This window comes from Crinia signifera, chromosome 4 (assembly GCF_055691185.1).
Source record: "Crinia signifera chromosome 4, ASM5569118v1, whole genome shotgun sequence".
Taxonomy (NCBI): domain Eukaryota; kingdom Metazoa; phylum Chordata; class Amphibia; order Anura; family Myobatrachidae; genus Crinia; species Crinia signifera.
The window spans coordinates 212,265,514-212,288,130 of NC_139220.1; the positions used below are offsets into that span (position 1 = coordinate 212,265,514).

Sequence of the window (22,617 nt, forward strand, 5' to 3'; positions counted from 1 at the left end):
AACATTAATTAGCTTCATTTGGCTAATAAATAACTTTTTTGTTTCCAACATTACCCATGTTGATATATACAGTATATGATGATTCTAATTGGTTTAACACTTTGAGTGCCAACGTTGCTGTGAGGGATGTGCAAAATATCTGCCAAATATGCCAGCGTCGCTCACAGCGACTGTTTTTGGTGCAATGTTTAACTAAACTTCACCAATAGAGGTGAGGAGTAGCCTTCACCTTTCATTACAGTATATACTGTAGGATTCTGTTATGTGCCTGTCCTGAATTTTGATCTGTGACTGATCGTTCTCTTTTGTTTTTTTGCTCTGTATTTGGTTATTGAATGAGATTCAATCTCCAATGCTGCATATATTGTTTGCATCAGCTTCAAGTAAACCTGGAGACAAGTGAGTGGGTGGCTTATTAAATACTGTATTTTGTAATGTATATAGTTTAGACTCTTGCATTTTATGTTCAGACATTAGCCTTAATTAAGAGTTCCACCTTCCCATAATTGGTTTAGCGCTGTGTACTGTACTCTTCTATTAGATATTTGCACAAGAATATAAGTTCAACAGTCTCAAACGTGCTTATGAATCTTTATTTACAAATTATGCTACAGAAATAAAGAATGCAAGATAAGTACTCTAGACATGGTTACAAATACATTTTTTTAGGGGATTAATTCATATAGACTTTTGATGATTCTTTAATGATGAGACTATACCAAATCCACAGATGCTGCCATCGATGTTATACCACACAGGTTAACGTTACGTCTCATCTTTGCATAGCCTTTCTCTCCCCAATCCTCGCCCCAGCTGTGTGAAATAAAAATAAATATAATTGAAATATTATTTGTAATACAATGGAGCAAACATAAATGCAATTTAAAAATTCATAATTTATAGTCTCCTTCTTCGGTGACTATAGGCCACCATACAACTGGGATCGGGAAATTGTGACAATCCGTTGCAGATGTATGGAGGCCTTAATCCTGTATGAAGATTTCTGAAAGCCAATTAAGTCATGTTAGACATTAAGGGCCAGTTGTATCAAGCTACAAAAAGTGATAAAATGGAGAGTGATAAACAACCAGCCAATCAGCTCCTACCTGTCATATTTCAGACCCAGGCTTTAGCATGACAGGTAGGAGCTGATTGGCTGGTTGTTTATCACTCTCCATTTTATCACTTTTTGAAGCTTAATACATCTTGCCCTAAAACCTGCAAGCGAGGGTGTAATGAAGCATTCATATGTTGATCAAGATTAGTCAGGCAATGAGCATATTCTGATCTTGTGCACAGTATCATCTGTTTCTTTTGACCAAGGGCCTAAGGACCTTATTCAGGTTCATACCCTTGCATGCAAATTCACATGTAAGTATGATATTTTTGAATGTGCATGCGCTGGGTGCATGCATCCACGGAGAACAGATCATTGCAGCTGGTGGGCGCAGGGTGGCAGGCTGGGGGGACTCACCCATGGTAATAGGGTGCTCCCATGAAGATGCTGGGCGTTCCCATGGAAATCGCCCAGTGACGTGGGCACCAGTGGCGGGTAGCTGAAATTACTAGATGCCAGCTGCCCACCCACTTCCTTCAGAATAAGCACGCACATCTAAGGTTGCTCTGACCAACCTTAGATGTGCGTGTGCCTTCCACATCATTCAGTGGTCAGCAACCATCAAATGATGTGGGTGTTCCCCCGCAGGCTGTGAATGGAAGTTTGTGTTGTACACACACTGTGAACACACACTGTGCGAACACACGCTGCGAATGGGAGGCGGCCAGGCCACCATTTGCAAGGCAGAGTTTGGTGGACTCACAAGGCTGCTAATTTGCAGCCTTATGGATCAACCATAATAACCCCCTAACTCAACATGGATTGCTAATTAGAGTAAAAGCAGTTGTCGGAGATCAAAAAGTCACCACTCAGAAAGAAAGAATTAATGCCCATTGCAAAATTGCAGATGCAATGCAAATAGCGATGCATTCGCAGATACATTTGCAAAAAAACATAACATTGAAAAAAAAATTTCCACCTTAGTATACAGTAGGTGCTCATACACAGTACAGTTATTGTGTGTGTTATGGACGAGATCGATGCGATTTGCATACAATGCGATCTAGTTCAAATAGTATGTGCAACACATAGTTTTTGAGCTGTGCGATTGGATGTGCGCTGGAGTGCGCATCTCATCGCACACAGCAATTGTACTGTGTATGGGCACCTTAAGGCTAGGTATCCGGACTCATGAGAGATTGACTTTAGGTCGACAGTCATTAGGTCGACCACTAATGGTCGACAGTAGGTAGGTCGACACCTTTAAATGGGTGACATATAAAGGTCGACAGTGACAGAAGGTCGACACAAGCAAAATGTCAGCGTACACATGATCGACACTAAAAAGGCACACACAATTTTTTTCCTATTTTTTTGGTTAGACCAACGTGGTTCATTCTTTACCATCCTACTGTGTGGAGGGAGAATAGAATAGTGTGCCGACACGAGTTTTCAAAAACATAAAAACTTGTGTTGACCTTTTCAGTGTCAACCATGTGTATGTTGACATTTTGCTTGTGTTTAGCTTCTGTCACTGTCGACCTTTAGTATGTCGACCATTTAAAAGTGTCAACCAACCGACTGCCGACCATTAGCGGTCATCCTAATGATTATCGGCCTAGAGTCAATCTATCATATACACCATAACCGGAAGTCTAGGGCTTCCACTAATCTGCTAAAGTCCCAGGCTGGAAGTGGTCATCGCTGATGTCAATGACCCACGTAAAACTGCCTTAACACTCCTGCATTTTCACAAACACACCCAGAAATTTTTATGTTTCTGCTCTTAAACTCTGGCTTCTTGTCAATCAAACTGTGACTTCTATACAGTTGCTATGCGTATGGATATTTATTTGCAAAATGCATATGCACATGCGAAATGCGAACGGTGAAACCGCAGTCATTAATTGTCTGGACTGCAAAATCTTTCAATAGCAATCAATACTGAATTAGGTCCTGTGTTCTGTCGGATTCTTGGTCCACTTGTGGAATAACCAGACCTTTGTAACAGATGTGTATGGCTAACATGAGCTCAAGCCCAATCATTTTCACATTGATTATATTATATTCATTATTCTGCATTCAAATAAAAAAATGTTTTATTCCAGTTGACTTTACTGCTTACTTTATGCCTCTTATGTCTCAATATCTTTTACTATCTCATCTCTTGTGTACACTCGCACATTAGTTCAGTTCAGACAAGGGCGGAGCTCATTAACCAGTACCATGCTGCAGCATGGCCCCTGCTCCCTCTATCGCTCCCCCCCCCCACCAGCTTTAGCAACTGTGTATGCACTTGCCGTTGTCGGCAATGCTCCGGGTCCCACTGCCACCAATATGTATTCATATGGAGAACATACCTGTTCCTGATGATCCAGTAATCTATATCCTCATCCTCCTCTTCGTCATGCTCTGTGCCATACCCCACAATAATGACTGCATGATTTGCTTCTTCGCTGCAGTCACCAACAAAAATACCTGAAATAAAGTAGCATAATTATCATTACTATTATACCTTGTTGCAAAAACATATTACATAGTGTGGTTAAATGAACCTTTTATTGTAATGGTAGGCATTTGGCCTTTACTAGACCATAAATCCTGTATCTATAACCACTATCTGCTGTGTACATGATTATCCTATTGTATACACAGTGCATTATAGTGGTATATATAGACATGATCACCATCACAGGCTTTATTAGTATTCATATGTTACAGTATACTGCGTTCCCATAGTGTATTCACAACAGTGTATCTCTATAATCTGGTAAATTATATGGCATCATCTTTCACTATGTACAAAGGAGCCCAGGCCATGCACTGTAGCATACTGTATATGTTGTCTGCAGGCCATGTCCTCTCTTGGTTTTAGTTGATAGATCTACAGTGTTTAGATAGACAGTCACTAGGTTTACCCAAAAGGTCAACATACAATAGGTTGACAGGGTCAAAAGGTCAACATAAAATAGGTAGGTATATGACATGGTCTACTTCACCATTAATATCGGCACAGACGGAGAACATAATAGTGTGCCGAGCATGTGAAGTTACACGTTACACTAATTTTCAACAGTTGTTGACACCGATGTGAAAAAAATGTGAAAAACTCATGTTGCCATTTTCATGTGTCTACCTTTTGCATGTTGACCTTTTGAACCCGTCCACCTCTCCCATGTTAGCTTTTCCCATGTTGTTTTTTTGAACCGGTGTTAATCTATTGCATGTCGAGCTGTTGAGGTTCACCTATTAACTGACTATCTAGACTCTGTCTATCTAATAATCCACACCCTCCTTTCTAATGGTTGGCCATGCTGTAGTGTCTGCCCACAACCGATACACATGTCCACTGCATTCTCCTGGTGAGCCCTTCATGCCCCAGCCCAACACTGAAGAGTCTTAAATGAACAATATTGTTACATGCTAGTTTTATTTCTCTTCAAATTATTACATTTTGTTGCTTCCAAATCAATTGACTTAACAACATCTGTGTAGACTTCTCACAAGGCACATGAGGCACATGCCTAGGTGTGACACTTGCCGGTGGTCAGGGCCGGATTATAATGGGGGCACAAGGGGTCAGTGCCCTTGGGCCCCCCTATAGCTAGGGGCCCCCTGTGGTTGGCATGTATTTTTTTTTTTTTAGCTAAAGGTTTTGTGCATGGGAGTGGGGTAGTGCTGCAGCTTCACCTATCTGCCAATGTGACAATGATTAATGGTGCTGAGCATTGGGAGCCAAGTGTGCAGTGCATTACTGGGAGTTGACTAAGTCCCATGACACTTTGCACCAGAGGGCAGAGGCTGAGACGTTTGTGCTGAGCTCTGATTGGTGGAGCTCATTACATGCTTCTCAGGCCCATGGATAACAGCAGCAGCAGCCTAGTCATGGGAGGGTTTTTAATCAGAGGCAGCACTGGGATGTGAGGTCTCCTACAGAGTAAGGTGCAGAGGGACAAACACAGGCTTTTCATGTGGCATGTATTTATGTATGTATGTATGTATGTATGTATGTATGTATGTATGTATGTGTGTGTGTGTGTGTGTGTGTGTGTGTGTGTGTGTGTGTGTGTGTATATATATATATATATATATATATATATATCCCCTGAAGTTACCCATTGACCAAGTTTATACTGCCTTTACTCTGTGTTTTGACAGTGTAATATTCGCCCATGCAGTTTGCGGCCAGTAATGACAAGTGCAAGAGTCCGGCTAGGCCAATTGTCAGATGAGGCTATTTGATTCTTTTTTGTGTTTGTCATTTAGGGCGGTATTCAATGAGGCTGATTCGCCAGGTTTTTATGGCGATTTTGTGCTGTAAGGCGAATTTCTGACTAAAACGGTGAATCACCCTATTCAATGACCAGATGGTGAATACATTTCAAGGTTTTTTTCGCCATGATTCACCGAGTAGCAATCGCTATCTTTTCGCTATCTTTTTATGGTGAAGTGGAAGGTGAACTTTTAAAATAAAGTGTTTTGTTTTTTACAATTGGTGTCAAAAAATCAGGAATTTTATTCTGAGGAGGGGCATGCTATTTTTATTCATTCATTCATATTTTTTTTTACACAGACCAGCCAGCAGGGGGCCGGAGCCGAGCCGCTCATTAGATATTCATATATTCACTGCACCAGATCATTACATATTCATGATCGGGTGTAGTGAATATACCCGGTCCCCTGCTGGCATGCCCCAAACGTTCTGGGGCAGGCAGGGAGACTTCCATCTCCCTGCCTGCCGCCGTCCTCAGGCTCCCTGCGGCGTCCGCCGCAGGAGCTCAAATTCGCCGGTCAGGGGCAGCGAGCCCCTGACTCGTTGAATACCGGAGCCGTCGAGGCTCCGGAACGCAGCAAGCAGTGGCGAATGTGCAGCGAATCCTAAACAGGATTCGCTGCACGTCGCCAGTATTCACATTGAACACTGCCCTTAGACTTTTTTGATATTTTGCAATTGCTGAGGGAGTAGGGGGCAATGCTTAGTAAACTGTGGTGGCTGAGGTGGGTGTGAGGTTGGTGCTTTTTTGGCAGTCGTGAGGCCCCAACATGAAGAGTTCAGTGTCATGATTTTTGGTCACCAATAATGTGCCTAGGGGTAGTCTCACTCCTAAATTCGCCCCTGCATCTGGGTCCATTTTATTAAAGCATTTTTACAGTGTAAAGTCAGGGTTTCGTACGTGAAAAAGATAGGTAATGGCAGGAGCTATAATTGAAAGGAGATGGGGTTTAAGTGAGTGTGAAACTTTACCTAATAAAATAATCAAATAACATTATTTAAAATAACATTCAGCACAGCAAGGTAAGCACAGGCTTCATTACCCACATTGATTAAGAACTGCAAATACTTAGATGTTTGCTCAGAGAAATTCACTAAAGCCCTAGATTAACTGCTTCACATTATGGGCCAGATTCTCTAAGCTTCAAAAGTGATAAAATGGAGAGTGATAAACAGCCAGCCAATCTGCTCCTGCCTGACATTTTTCAAACACAGTCTGTGACATGGCAGGTAGGAGCTGATTAGCTGGATGTGTATCACTCTCCATTTTATCACTTTTGAAGCTTAGAGAATCTGGCCCAATATCTCTGCAAGGCTTGATACAACTGCCGCATGTGAGAGAAAAGAGGCTTGTGCACAGAGAAGGAGAGAGATAAGAGAGAAGAGAGAGAGAGAGAGAGAGAGAGAGAGAGGTAAGGAGAAAGTATAGGTGGAAGAGAGAGAGGGTGGTGATGGTGACAAAGCAAATAAAGCCCGACAAAGCTAAGTAATATATATAGTAAATGTAAAATACATTAACATGGGAGATGGGTCACATGCTCATCTTCATATAATTACCGAGAGTAATTGAAATTGAGTTAAACAAGGTTATTTTTCCTATTACACAATGTATCTTACCATCCTTATACAACTGAAAGTCATCACTCGCATCAATTCCAACTGTGATAGGTCCATCCAGTGCCACTGATGATGCCATGTTGTCTTCTCCAGGCAGAACATAGTATTTGCTCACATTAACTGTTACTGCATTATCAGGTTTGTATAGGCAGGTGAATTTCTGGGCAGGAGAACATGGATAACAGTGATTGATCAATTCATATATTTCCTATATAAATTATTAAGCAATGTTCTAATCCACAACAATTATACAGTTTGTATATGAAAGGTTTGTTAGAGAATGAGACTCTAGTGATGAATGAATGTCTACAGTTTGTTGTGAACTACTGGACTGTGGTATATATTCATCATATTGTCAACGTTGCTCACATCAGCCAAACATTCCCATGACCCTGTCACTGGCTATACACTGATAACATACTTAGTGATCAGTACGGATGGTGTTATGGTTATCATTACTGCCTCACAGCGCTGAGGTCATGGGTTCGATTCCCACCATAGCTCTAACTGTGCAGAGCTTGTATATTCTCCCCATACTTGCGTGGGTTTCCTCCGGGTACTCCGGTTTCCTCCCACAATCCAAAAATATACTGGTACGCTAATTGTCTCCCAACAAAAGTAACCCTAGAATGTCTGTGTGTGCATGTACATGTGGTAGGGAATATAGATTGTAAGCTCCACTGGGGCAGGGACTGATGTGAATGTTCAAATATACTCTGTAAAGCGCTGCGGAATACTGAACTTATGCGCTATATAAGAAACTGTTCATAAATAATAAATCAGTCAGCTTGGCCAGCTTTGGTGACACTGACTCCAATGATAGATAGTCCATTTAGGACTCCTCCCCAACACTACTCATTAATTAGTGACACCCCTGTGAAGCACTTGTGTGTACTCTGTGTGTGTGTGTGTGTGTGTGTGTGTGTGTGTGTGTAGACCAGGAGGAGATTTAACTCTGTCTCTACCACAAGACTGCAATCTCCTGAAGAATGCACTAAAGTATCTCATGAGACACTACCCTGATTTTTCAGCCCATTATATTTCAATTGAAACTACAATATATAGTAACACATTCAAAAAGTATAATAATGTGTTCTGCTGATGGTTTTGTTATCATTGTTGAGTAAAGTAAAAATGAGAAAGTTTTATGATCAAAACTCTTCACAGTTTCCAGTTGTACACATTCACTATGTCGAATCTTTTGATGTGGCATGGATAATACATTAAAAGTCAACATTGTACCTGTTGACATAAAGAACATGGACCGTTAGCATTGCACGGACCTGGGAAAGGGGCCGGTTAGGGGCCTTGGTTCCACTGCACCCCATCCACTTCCCTGTTGTAGACAATGAAATTTGGGACTGGGAGAGTGAGGACCCTCTTCCCAGGCAAACACTCACAGTGCTGTGTGCTGGGCTGGGGTGAGAGCCAGTTGCAGAAGCAGTTAGTCCTCTCTCATCATGGCGGATGGTTAATGATTGCACCCTCCATCCCCTATTAGCAGTGCTATATTAAGGTCTAAATGGGCCTGGAGCTGAAAAATATCAAGGGCCATTATGCGCAATAATAGGGGTTGTGGCCAGCACCTAATAATGTGGGGGGCGTGACCAGGGTGCTAAGAATGCTGCCTTAGGAGTTGAACTGTGCACACCTTCCTCACTGGACCACTATATTATTTCTAATTTCTGACTAACTTCATAGCGCCCAGCTTCACCAATCTGAACAATATAATCCCCTTTAAACTTTGAAGATCTACTGAAGGTGGACATCTCTCAAACTGTTACCAGTCCCACTTACCAATATTATCCAAAGGACTATTGTGTATAGGACTATCATATCCTTCTGTGGAATCCCATTCCATACAAGAATATTGTGTGGTCATCCTATACAACTGATGTACCCTTTTGCCCCTGATGAAGTCAACAACATGGCGAAACATGTTGGTACAACTACATTGCTTGACTGATCGTTTTGTTCACTCGATAAGAGGATCTTTATTTTGTTTATCAGAATCGATCTGTACTAAAAAAACCTATATGCACATTGTTATGCCCTGTTATTAAACACTATTTTGAACGTATTTTGTTTTTAAGGTTTAGCGCACTCTGAACCCATTCTTGGGTATGAGATATATTGCAGGGGGCCCTCCAAAGGTGCACCCGCAGGACGCCGATGTCCTAAGATACTTGCGGGGTGAGGCAGCACTCCAGTCATAAAAAAATACTGAAAGCCAAAACTTGGTAGACAACATTTTAGCACCTTTTATTTGGTCACCTAAGTTTACCATACCATATACCCCTTATACAAATCATGCATCACAATAGTAACCCCCTTATACTGTACTTGCCTCTTACACATTATGCCACATGGAATGAGCCAAAATTCACAATGTGTCACATGGAGTGAGTCAAAACTCATGTTATGCCACACAGATTTTATTTTATTTAACATTTTTATTAACGATATTGGGCAGGGGTTACACAGCAATGTATCCATCTTTGCGGACGATACAAAATGAAGCAAAGTTATTAAATCATCACAAGATGTCACCACGCTTCAAAAGGATCTTGCAAATCTAGAGAAGTGGGCTAAAAAGTGGAAGATGAGGTTCAACGTGGATAAATGTAAGGTTATGCACCTTGGGAGACACAACTAGTGTGCTACTTATAACCTTAGCGGAGAGGAATTGGGTATTTCAATACTCAAAAAGGATCTAGGAGTCCAAATAGACAGCAAACTGGGGTGTAGTGCCCATTGTAATTTAGCAACAAAAAAGGCCAACAAAATTTTAGCATGCATTAAAAGGAGCATTGAATCTAGGGACTCAAGGATAATTATGCCACTGTATAAAGCATTGGTAAGACCTCACCTCGAATACGGTGTACAATTCTGGGCCCCACATTATAAAAAGGACAGCATTGAAGTGGAAAAAATCCAGAGACGAGCAACAAAGCTTATTAGGGGAATGGAGAATTTAAGCTACGAGGAGAGATTAAGCAATTTGGGACTATTTACATTAGAAAAGAGACATTTAAGGGGGGACATGCTCAACATGTAAAAATATATCAGGGGCCAATATAAGGAACTGGCAAACACCCTTTTTTCAACAAAAAAGGAATCTAGGACGCGAGGGCCTGAGTATAGATTAGAAGAAAAAAGATTTTGTTCAGCTAGAAGAAAAAATTTCTTTACGGTCAGAGCAGTCAAACTTTGGAACTCTCTTCCTGGAGAGGTGGTGTCGGCAGAGACACTGAGTGCATTCAAAATGGGGTTGGACAAGCACTTGTTGGTTAATAACATCCATGGGTACAAATAAGAAATATAATCTGTCCATAGGTTGAACTAGATGGACGCAAGTCTTTTTTCAACCTTACCTACTATGTAACTATGTAAAATTATGGCACAATTCACATTTTGCCACATGGATTGAGCCAAAATCCACACTATACCAAACGGATTGAGCCAAAATCCACAATATGCTTCACAAACAGGGACATTGCGCGCCAAAGGCGCGCATTAAAAATTTACACCATAATGCCCATTGCATGTTAAGCCACACACCATAATATCCATTATGTATTATGCCAAACACCATAATGCCTATTAAAAATTATGCTACATAAGTGCTGCTTACCTACATGCTCATTGCCAGGGGTTCCATGCTCATTGCCAGGAGTTCCATGCTCATTGCCATGTGGGATTACATGCTCATTGCCAAGGGGAATATATGCTCCCGGTAACTGGGGGACAGCCGCCGCCGGGCAGAAGTGACAGCCATTGACAGCCGGGCAGAGAGTGGGGGCTGCCCGGCTGTATTCAGAGCTCTGCAGGTCCCGGCAATTTGAAATAATAACCCTTTCACACAAGAAAATGCAGGGACTTACTCAGGAAAATGGTCCCAGGATCATGCAGGGACATTCCCGGGTGGGCCCCTTTTACACCAGCCTAGACCCTGCATTTTTTTGGTGTGAAGGGGAGAGAACCCCCCCCCCCCCCCCCTTTAAACGGCTATATCGTTTAACTGGCTATATCTTTGGAACCAACTGACCCATTTACATGATACCAGTATTATATTGAAGAGCTTTTAAGTGGGCTTCCAACGATTTTGGTCCCATGAAACTTGGCCATTTGGGTCCAGAGAAATCATCTGCCCTCAAAGAACATGAACAGCCATGAAATGACATTTTAGAAATAAAACAATCGGTGTACCCACAATATCTCTGGAACCAATTGACCCATATGAACCAGCCTGGTATCAGACTGAAGGCCCAGCGATTTGGGTTTGAATGAGATCAAAGCTTCTGTGATGCCAGGGGGGAACTGCCAGCTGTCGGAACCGGGTGGGGGTCAGAATTAGCGGGTCCCATGTTATCCTGTGGGGAAAATGTTCCAGCTTTGCCCCGCGATATCTCCGGTTCCCGGGGGGCTAGCGACATGGGGCTGGGCTTGTTGGAAAGCCACAGTCCTCATCTACAAAATGGGCATATTTAGAGAGTGGGTCTGGAGCTTTAGCTTCATCTGGCCCATTGTTAATCCGGCCCTGCCTATTAGCCACCCATCCGTCCTTACAGTGGTTCCTCCCTGTGCAGAGTTTCCTAAGAAGGGGGGCTGGCTACACCTCTCTGCATTGGCCATGCCTCCTCCCAGTACTTGGGCCAGGGAATAGCTGTTGGCACCCCTGCATAGATTCTTACTACCAAACTTTATTGTATGAATTGATTAAGAATTGCATTATTTTCATGATAAATATTGAAATTTACTGATCTTACCTTTTCTGAGTACTCATAATCTTTGGCCAGCATGACGCCGTGATGTGTAACATATTCCAAAGCATTTGTCGGCAATCCTCCACAGCAGCCTTCATCTACATTATCACAGTCTACAAGTTGCTGCTCACTCAGAACAAGTAGCTCCTTAGACTTGATACAATGATGTGACTCAATCACACCCACCTTAAAACATACAATTTAGAATTGACTAAATCTTCTAAATGATAATAAATTGGAGAGAAAGCAGTTAATATTCACATCTTTCATCATTTGTTCTCAATTTTCTGGCTTTTTATGACCCTTAGGAAAAGAGAACTGTGTGGAAAAGCATGCTGTTCTTATACTTTCGTCTTTATGTACTAAGATGGGAGTTCTATTGAAGATGGTATGTAATACCAACCAATCAGAATCTACTTATTTATTTAGCACCTTCTAGAAGATAGTAGATATAATCTGATTGGTTGCCCATAGCAACATCCCATCTTCAATAGATAAACCCCTTTGACTACATATTATGGAGGTGATTCTGATTTACAAACTCACCCATCTGTTCGCTCCGGGGTTTGATGGTGAAGCTCTGCACATGCGCATATTCGCTCACGCGCATGTGCAGGGCTTCAATGCGGGCACCTTAGAAGACTTGCATAGTCTCCGTGGCGCTCGCAATGGAGGGGGCATGGCAGGGGGGGGCGGGTACCTGACTTACGGAGGTGGACAGCTGATGTCACTGGACATCAGCTACCCACCCAGTTTTTGGAGCCCAGTTTTTGGAGCTGCCGCCACCCATTTGCTAGTGCAATTCGCACGCATGGCATGGGAATGGATGTTGCACACTAACGTCCATTCGCAGGCCAGGGGGATCCACCCACATCTTTCGATTGTCGCCGAGCATTGAAAGATGTGGAAGGTGCACGCATATGTAAGGTTGCTCCGAGAAACCTTACATATGGGTGCATGCATGGGTGCACGCTGGGAAGGAGATGGGTGGGCAGCTGACATGTGGTGATGTCAGCTGCCCGCCTCCTGCACTCGTGTCATGGCCTCATGAGCATGAGAACGCCAAGCATTCTCATGGGAACGCCCATGAAAAGAGTTCCCATATGCTAATGGTGCCAACTACCACCCCATGCCCCTCTACGCCCCCCCTGCCCGCTGTCCTGGGTGGATGCACCCGACGAACAGTATGTTCGCGATGGGTGCACGCACCCTGCGTATGCACATGTGCAGAAATGTGCATGCGCAGCAAAACAACATCGGTCCCCGTGCGACCGCAGCCTTGCTTCAAATGGACCTGAATAAGGTCTGCAGTCTGTTGCATGCCCATTACTTTCTCTCAACTTTATCATTCTGTAAGACTTTGTACATTTACCACATTACCTTGCCATGTTTCCCAGTGTCTAATAACTCATGCTTGTAACTATGAGGACATTTTTCAAATCTCAGGTTTATTTAACAGTATGGGCGAAATGTAATAGGGTGGGATTTTTTAGACATGTGCGATTTTTGGTCAAAAACGGCCGAAATCGCACTTTTTCCGAAAATCGCACATTTAATAGGTTGAAAATCGCGGTAAAAATCGCACTTTTTACCGCGAAATCGCACTTTTGAAAGTGGCGATTTTTAGTCACATTTCAAATCGCATCCAGATGTTTTCCCATTATAAAGTATACAACTCGCAAATGTAATAGGGTGCGATTTTTGGTAAATGTTACCAAAAATCGCAAAAAAATAGACCAGGTTCTGACAGGCGAATTTGACAGAACCATGCACAGATCATTGAGATGTGTGCATGGTCCTGTTAATAAAAATGTGTAAAAGTGTTTTTATTAAAAAAAAACGGCGTGGGGTCCCCCCTCCTAAGCATAACCAGCCCCGGGCTCAATGAGCCGGTCCTGGTTCCAAAAATACGGGGGACAAAAAATCTGGGGGTCCCCCGTATTTTGAAACCAGCACCGGGCTCCAACAGCCCGCGGTGTCATGCCACAGCCGGGGGACACTTTTTACACAAGGTCCCCCGGCCGTACCATGAGCACCGTGGCTGGTCAGCCTTGGATGGGGTACCTGGAGGAGTGGGGACCCCCCCCAATAAAGGGGTCCCCCCCCCCAGGCTTCACCCGTCCAGGGCTGAAGCCCGGGGCTGTCACCGGCGTCCGTGGCCAGTGGACGCCGGCCTGATAGGGTTAAATCGATCATACGTTACATTGCTTTATACCGGAGAACTACAAGTGCCAGCAGACCTCCCCCGCATGCTGGGACTTGGAGAACCACAAGTCCCAGCATGCGGGGCATTAATGGGCCCGCTGGGACTTGTTGTCCACCTGTAAAAAGAATGTTTATAAAAAACACACACACAGAGAAGTAAAAGTTTATTACACACACATCCACACACCTCACTTTTACACCAGCGTTACTTACCATTCCTGGATCCAGCGCTGGTCTGGCTGCTTCACAGCCGGCTCCCCCCGCACTGACAGGCAGCGGGGAGAACCGGCTTTCTCCGTTGCCTCTAACAGCTTCTGTAGCGCTGTTCCAGCGCTACAGAGGCTGAGAGCGCGATTGGCTGAGCTATGCGTCTCCATGGAGACGCATAGCTCAGCCAATCAGGACTGAGCTATGCGTCTCCATGGAGACGTATCGGCCAATCGCGCTCTCAGCCTCTGTAGCACTGGGACAGCGCTACAGAAGCTGTTAGAGGCAACGGAGAAAGCCGGTTCTCCCCGCTGCCTGTCAGTGCGGGGGGAGCCGGCTGTGAAGCAGCCAGACCAGCGCTGGATCCAGTAACGCTGGTGTAAAAGTGAGGTGTGTGGATGTGTGTGTAATAAACTTTTACTTCTCTGTGTGTGTGTTTTTTATAAACATTCTTTTTACAGGTGGACTACAAGTCCCAGCGGGCCCATTAATGCCTCGCATGCTGGGACTTGTGGTTCTCCAAGTCCCAGCATGCGGGGGAGGTCTGCTGGCACTTGTAGTTCTCCGGTATAAAGCAATGTAACGTATGATCGATTTAACCCTATCAGGCCGGCGTCCACTGGCCACGGACGCCGGTGACAGCCCCGGGCTTCAGCCCTGGACGGGTGAAGCCTGAGGGGGGGACCCCTTTATTGGGGGGGTCCCCACTCCTCCAGGTACCCCGTCCAAGGCTGACCAGCCACGGTGCTCATGGTACGGCCGGGGGACCTTGTGTAAAAAGTGCCCCCCGGCTGTGGCATGACACCGCGGGCTGTTGGAGCCCGGTGCTGGTTTCAAAATACGGGGGACCCCCAGATTTTTTGTCCCCCATATTTTTGGAACCAGGACCGGCTCATTGAGCCCGGGGCTGGTTATGCTTAGGAGGGGGGACCCCACGCCGTTTTTTTTAAAACTTTTTTTTTTTTGCACAAAATCGCATTTATGAAAATGCGCACAAAAATGCGCACATTTTCATGACTAAAAATCGCCCGAAATCGCGGCAAATCGCAATTTTTTTACGCAAATTCGCATCTCATTACATATGCGAATTCGCGGCAAAAAATTCGATTTTTAAAGGTGCGATTTGGTGCGATTTTTTTTTTGTCTAAAAATCGCACCCTATTACATTTCGCCCTATATGTTTGGTTTATCTCCCTATTGTGCAATGACAACAGTACAACTATCAAAAAAAAAATATTGTTATATATCTATGGCTAATTAAATGTACACAGATACTGTATATGTTGTATTACCGTTGCAAATGCCCAGCAGGAGCCACAAAATCCTCCTTGATTTTTAACCTTTGTCACACATTTTGAATCTCTCCAGTCAACTGAATCTGGTAAGTTCAAGTTTTTTGCATGAACCTGCACAGGAATATTCTTCTTGGTGGATGATTTCTTTTTTGAGGACAGGCAATTCCTGGAGCTACGTTCCTCTGATGTCTAAAACCATAAGATTTCATAATAAATGAGAGGTACAGTATTACCTGCAGCATACCGTTGACTAAAATATCCTTTATTTTTTTATATTATATATATTTCAATTATTGTATCTTACAAAATATTGGGGAATTGTAATAGGGTCTGAGTTTGTGAGGTTCTGGGATTTCTGCCAAGATGGCCCGTATTTTGCAGCAATCATTTTCATGGCAAAAGCAGGTTGGTTTGGTATATTGGCGCTACAAATATATGGCCTCTAAAAGGGGGCATGGCTTCACTCTGTGGGGGTGTGGCTTCATGGGAAGAGTGTGGCTAAGCATCCCGAGCTCCATATTCATCATTCTGGGGGCCTGGGAGATGTGGGCTGCCCCCAGAGGCTTGTCTGAAGTGCCAGCTTCTACATAGTGACAGGAGCAGGTGATGCATATAAAGTTACAGTGCATTACCCAACTTCTGCCACCAACAGTGACAAGCTGTATTTTGGTATCACTCATTGGCTGGTGACACCTCAGTGAGGCCCACACATCCTTCTGCTGCCACCGTTTATAGACATAAAATACATAGCACATACTGTATAGTAACACTCTGAGGAGGGTCCTTGCATGCACTTTAGCTCCATGCATTGTTAATCACCATGTCTAATATAAATGATATTCCCTATATGGCTAGAACAACATGTAGTACATCCTGCCCATGGAGGAAACATCTATGGTAGGCATCTGGGGTGTACTGCGTAACTTGCTGCTGGCAGGGTGTGCATATAGTATAAGTATAGCTCACTTCTACTATATGCACACCCTGCTCACCTGTCTTGATTTATCTTGTTTGTTAAAAGGAATAATGTTTTTTGTCACCTGTATACAATGTCCTGGCTTTTGATTTGTATCAGGCATTTTCTTTGTATGCAGTCACAAAACCAGTGGCTGAACTTGTGGGTGGTGCAAAAATATAATTTGGCCCCCTTCCTTCACCCCAACCCAAGTTCACAATATGCAACACGGCAATGGGTGACACGGTGATGCAGAGGGACAGTGAGACACAGGGGTAGGTAGAGTGGGGTTGGGATAATTTGGTCTACAGCATGATGGTCGACAGTCATTAGGTCGTCATCATTAGGTCGACATGAGAAAATGTCGACATGGGTCTAGGTCAACATGGGAAAAGGTCAACATGGTTATAGGTCGAAAGGTCATTAGTTCGAAAGGTCTAGGTCATTAGTTCGAAAGGTTAGTTTGACATGTCATTAGTTCGAAAATGTCTAGGTCGACATGTGATTTTTCACTGTTTTTTTACCTTGATGTCAACACAGTTGACATGGACATAGTTTAAAGTGCACCGCACCCCCTCGCATCGATCGCTGCACTCGCAACGCGTCGGGCAGGTTCCTCGCTATGCTCAGCACCCTATTTTATTCTTCCACCACGCCCTAGTGGATGGTAAGTCATGAAATACCTTCTGCACATTTCGGCTAAAAAAACAGTGAAAAACCCCATGTCGACCTTTTGAATGTTGACCTAGACACTATCGAACTAATGACTTGTTGAATTAACGACCTGTCGAACTAATGACCTTTCAACCTTTTCCCATGTCAACCTTTTCCCATGTCAACCTTTTCCCATGTCGACCTAATGGTGTTGACCTTATGACTGTTGACCATCATGCTGTAGATCAAATGACCGCATCCCGGCAGAGTGTGACAGGGAAAAAACAGTGGAAGAAGGGGGGCAGGGGCAGCAGTGGGCCACTTAGTCCTCCGGAGCCCCGGTGCATTGCACCTGCTGCACCAATGGTAGTTCTGCCTCTGCACAAAACTATTTGGTGGGTAGCAATAACCTGACACAGTTTTACAAAAAAACATATTTTGGAGTGCACACTTATTTCTCTAGTGTGATTATTGTACATTTGTGCTGTAATAATGGCTTATTACTGGTACTTTCTTGAGACACCTAAATATGAGTCAAAATGCAGTTCAATAAGTAAAGGTGCGTACACACGGGCATACAATCGCTGGCAATATGGTTGTTGAGCGACCATATTGCCAGTGATTGGAGTGTGCACCGGCGATAAATCGCTGATTGCGTGCTCCCGTTTTCAGCCCCCTAATGATTGCTGGTCGGATTACCAGCGACTTCCCCTGCCTCTTCTCCCGGCAGTGTGACATTTTCATCAGCGACCATCTCTGGTCGCTGATGATAACGGAAAACACTGAGCAATATGATTGCTGAGCAATATATTGCTAGTAATATAGTGCCAGCGATTATATTGCTCCATGTGTACACAGCTTAACAGATAACATGGGCAATAACCGAAAAGGCTTATTGCATTACATTAGTCCAGCAATAGATAATATACTTAAAGTTCCCCATTCCTGTATATGTGTAAATAGATAAATTAAATTATAGTCTTTAAACTTTGGTTGAGACTTACCATATCAGCAAACTTGTTCATGGCCATGGTATATTTAGTGAGACCCTGTTCAAACAATCGGTTGTGTTTCTCCACCTTATGCCAGGTCTCCTCCCAAGCTTTCCTCCGAAACTGCTCATCATATGCAGTGACATATTTCTTTTCTGCACAACATTTGTTAGATGCAATAATTTATCAACATAATGATTTATTTGTACTTGAAAGATATGTACAGTAGCACATGCTGTGGCTTAAACAGAAAATAAAAAATAATCTAATAGGATAGTAAAACAAATTGACATATTTCCTGAATGGCGGTGGTCTTGGTTACTTGTTGATGCTTAAAGACCTTGGTATTTTTAGAAATTTCTGATTGCCTTACAGACCATGAATAATTTGAATTGAAACTGGACCACCAACCCAGAGCCCACATGAAAAATGCCCCTAGGGTGCCATGACACCCAGTATGGGAACCACTGCCTTAGAGTAAAAATAATCATGTTTGCTATACATGGTATAAATCATTAGTTGGTGAGCCTGTTGCAATGGGTTTTGGACATTTTTGCTTGGGTGTGACTGGATCTGCAGCCGTACACATCCATTCGTACAGTGTGCACCTTAATTGGCAAGGCGAGGTTTCACTGTAGTGGGTTGGAGGCTAAGCTGATCGCTGGCCATGCTAATTCGCGCCCGTGGAATCAGGTCCGAATCAGGCCCAATATAGATAAAAATCCAGTATCTTACCATGTTTGGATTTCCATGCACTCCATTCTTGGTTAAGGAAATGTGAGGCAGATGCACATATGATGATAGCAGCCAAAGTCCAGAGTTGCTTATCCAAATGCATCCTAAAATATTTGGAGTGAACAATGAAAGCCAAAATGTTAAATTAGGTCACATTACAGAGCATCCTTTTTGGATAGGTAGGTAGTTATTAGAATATTGGGCCTGATTCAGGTTCATTTGCAAAGCACATTTGGTTTGCTAATGGGCAAAACCATGTGCGCTGCAGGGGGGCAGATGTAACATGTGCAGAGTGTACTTCAGACTATCTATATTGCAGTATAAAAATAAAGCAGTCAATATTTACCCTGCACAGAAACAAAAGAACTCACACAAATCTAACTCTCTCTGCACACGTTACATCTGCCCCCCTGCAGCGCACATGGTTTTGTCTATTAGCAAACCAAATGTGCTTTGTGAATAAACCTGAATCACTCCCATTCTGCATGGATAATGAATCATATATATGCTGTGCTAGCTGACAAATGGATCATTCTCACATTTATTTGCATATTTCTCACTTCTAATGGTTGATATTATTCCCAGCCTCAGCAACATCCATACCTCCCAACTTTTGAAGCTCTGCAGGCGGGGGGGCGTGGCCTTATTTGGGGGCATGGCCTATACTCACGGCTCTTCCGCGAGGCCACGCCCCCATTTCGCCGCTATGGGGGCATGACCCAGAGGCTCTGTGAGCCTCTAGCCAAGCCCCCAGTCCCCTGGCTGCGGGAATAGACGCTGTGCGCATGCGCACAGCGTTTATTCCCCGCTGCTTAGCAGCTGACAGGGGGGACTCCCAACAGCCCCCCCACACCGCGGGACACTGCCGCCCGCGGGTGGGACATCGGGACAGGCCCTGACAATCGGGACTGTCCCGATAAAATCGGGACTGTTGGGAGGTATGAACATCCAAAAATATAATACAGTTATGTCACCATAACAATTCAACAAAGGACAATTACACCAAATATTATTATTATTATTATTATTATTATTATTATTATTATCATCTATGGCTTGATTTGTAGGAGCATTTTCTAAAATCTAGTGAGAATGCTTAGAAAATGCCCCTATATACGTGTGTAGGCCCCATTACAATGTTCATGGCAGATGACTGGCCAATAGTAACAAGTGTTAGTTATGGATTATTTATTAAAACGATAGTGTATAACATATCTTCATTTGTTATTGTAATCAGTTTTGAAAGGCTCTTCTGTATTTGTACAGCACCAGAAATATTGCTTTGAAACCCCTGGGCCCCACTCTGTTCTTATATGGGGCTGCAGCACCGGCCAAGCAGTGGAGGGGGGTTCACAAAGCAGATATACATACATGTTATCATGTATTTAATATATATATATGCTGGATCAATCCTCAAATCGCCAGCAATGAGTAAATCAAGCGCCTTGCAGCGCCCGTGAATCATCATAAACCATTATCCACTGTTAAGCCCACCCCTGGACTCCTATTGGCTAGTTACAGGAGTAAGGGGGCAGGTTTAACAGTGCATAACGGACTATGCTGTTTCGTGGGTGCTGCAAGGCGCCCGGTGCACTCATGCTGGCAATCCCCGAGGGATCAATCCAGCACATATATTACATACTGTACATGATAACATGCATGTATATGTGCCTAGTGATCACCCCCGCTGCTAGCCTAGTGATCATCCCCACTGCTAATGAGGCCCCTAAGGGGCCTTGAAGGGATTTGCACTGTGAGGGGAGGGAAGGAGGCGGGCACAGGGCTGGAGCAGAGGAACGGACAGCGTTTTATGGGCAAGCCCATAAAAAACATTATTGGATGTTCACCTGTGAACGCAGGCATGTTGATGCCTGCTCGGGTGGGCGGCTGACATCACAAGATGTCAGCGCCCACCCCAAATTCGTCCATCTCCGGCAAAGATAAAAGTCTAGACTGACTTTTATCTGCGAACAGGGGAAAAGATCATTCAATGTCAGGGACCATCAAAAGATTTTTCCACTGTGTGGCTGCATGCGAGGGAGTGTGTAAGCGTACACATCTCCTTGCATTCAAATGTGGGCACTCGTGCTGCTGGAGGGGGGGGGGGGAGCGATCAGTCGGTTGGTGGGTGGCGTTTTCCTGTCAAATATTTAACAGTCTGACATGTCTGATGCAGAGCAGTCAGCAGCAGCAGTAATCAATGCCCAGTCTATTTTCTTTCTGTGTATACATTCACTTGCATTGTGGGTATTTCAGGGGTGGTAGGCTAAAACTTTGCCTGAGGTGCCATGAGACCTCTCACCGGGCCCTAGGTTTACATATAGTATATATCTCCTATGCTTCTATCTGGAAAGCTGCTTCATACATTACCAGGGTAAAGAAACACAATTCTATATGGTTATATAAAAACTTGACAGAAAAAACGTATTTACTATAAAAAAGTATTTACTGTATATAGAAATCAGGGGGCCAAGAGAATGGTTAATGGTTAGCCAAGCCTCTATGATGGCTGGCCGTATCGACCACTACCTGTGTACTGTAACTCCCAGATGAGCCCTTCATGCTCCAGTCCGAAACTACGTTCATCAGCAAGAGACCACAACTTAATAGTGTCCTCTTGGCCAAATGTCTACTGTGACCGTGACTCTCAAAGATACATTATATGGCAGCACTGAATTTCTGTTTAATTTCTATTATGTTTTAGGATGACAAATGTTTATTAAAATGTTTCTCATAAAATGTCCATTGTAATACTGTAGGTACAGCAGTGTACATATTTCTTACTACATACAAGGGGCATCACGGACGGTGTAATGGTTAGCATTACTGCCTCACAGCACTGAGGTCATGGGTTTGATTCCCACTATGGCACAAACTGTGTAGAGTTTGTATATTCTCCTCATGCCAGTGTGGGTTTCCTCCGGGAACTCCGGTTTCTTCCCAAAATACCAAAAATATACTGGTAGGTCAATTGGTGTCCAACAAAAATTAACCCTAGAATGTCTGTGTGTGCGTGTACATGTGGTAGAGAATTTAGAGTGTTCAACTACACTCTGTAAAGCGCTGTGACGTATGTGTGTGCTATGTAAGAAACTGTTAATAAATAAATACAAGTTGTACAATCACTTCATGACATGCTGTAGGCACATGGGCATTCAAAAAAACATAATGAAATATGTAACTTTTTATAAAATGCAGAATAATTTTCTTTGCTTGCATGCTAACCATTTACTGATATGGTAAGGAGTTTTCATTTTCTTGTACATTAGCACACATTCACACAATAGAATTATCGCTATATATACATTGCAAATTCAATAACACATGGTACTGACCTGAATGATTGTGTCCAGCAGACAGTGTTAAGGCTTTACAGGACTAAACCTATATATACACATTCAGATGGGATCTATTTACATTATCAACATTATCTCTTAACCTTTAGGGTGACTGTACAATCAGATAACTGGCAGCAGTTGAACCTAAACAGATGGTAAGATACAAGGTTTAGTTTAGGGTCAGTCAGAGGGAAATATGTCAAAATGGGGGAATAAATATTACTGATTGAAATGGGGAAAGAAAATATGCAAGACCACAATTATTACATTATGCAATCATCTGTCTAATGGGGACATTTTATATAAATTTCTAAGCAATCTGGCTAATGAAGCACAAATTGCTCAGTGTGTATGCCCCGTAGCGATGGCAATGTGCGGCCCGTGCGTCACTGTCGCCAGGCTAGATCATTCAAGCCTGCAGTATAAATCTATTCATCGCCAGTGCTCTCTCACCAGAGAACATTGGCCATGACAGATCACTCAACACACATCTCTGGTGCATCGCTGTGTGCTGAACGATCTG

The 22,617-nt window shown here is 43.5% G+C and overlaps 1 protein-coding gene across 1 annotated transcript; it reads right to left on the reverse strand.

Moving 5' to 3' along the window:
- Positions 1-575: 575 nt before the first annotated feature.
- On the reverse strand, positions 576-22,138 carry LOC146072528 (procathepsin L-like). The gene is made up of 8 exons (XM_083179746.1): positions 22,092-22,138; positions 18,757-18,860; positions 18,034-18,176; positions 15,418-15,609; positions 11,717-11,899; positions 6,948-7,107; positions 3,418-3,535; positions 576-813 (listed from the first exon to the last, which is right to left on the reverse strand). The coding sequence occupies exons 2-8, from the start codon at positions 18,857-18,859 to the stop codon at positions 714-716; spliced, it is 999 nt and encodes a 332-aa protein (XP_083035872.1). The 5' UTR covers position 18,860; positions 22,092-22,138; the 3' UTR covers positions 576-713.
- Positions 22,139-22,617: the final 479 nt, after the last annotated feature.

Excerpts from the sequence above, each read along its gene's own strand:
- LOC146072528 (XM_083179746.1), bottom strand. The coding sequence starts at position 18,859 with ATGCATTTGGATAAGCAACTCTGGACTTTGGCTGCTATCATCATATGT. Across the intron at positions 3,536-6,947 it reads CTTTCAGTTGTATAAGGATG|GTATTTTTGTTGGTGACTGC; the intron begins GTAAGATACATT and ends ACTTTATTTCAG. Across the intron at positions 814-3,417 it reads TACTGGATCATCAGGAACAG|CTGGGGCGAGGATTGGGGAG; the intron begins GTATGTTCTCCA and ends TATTTCACACAG.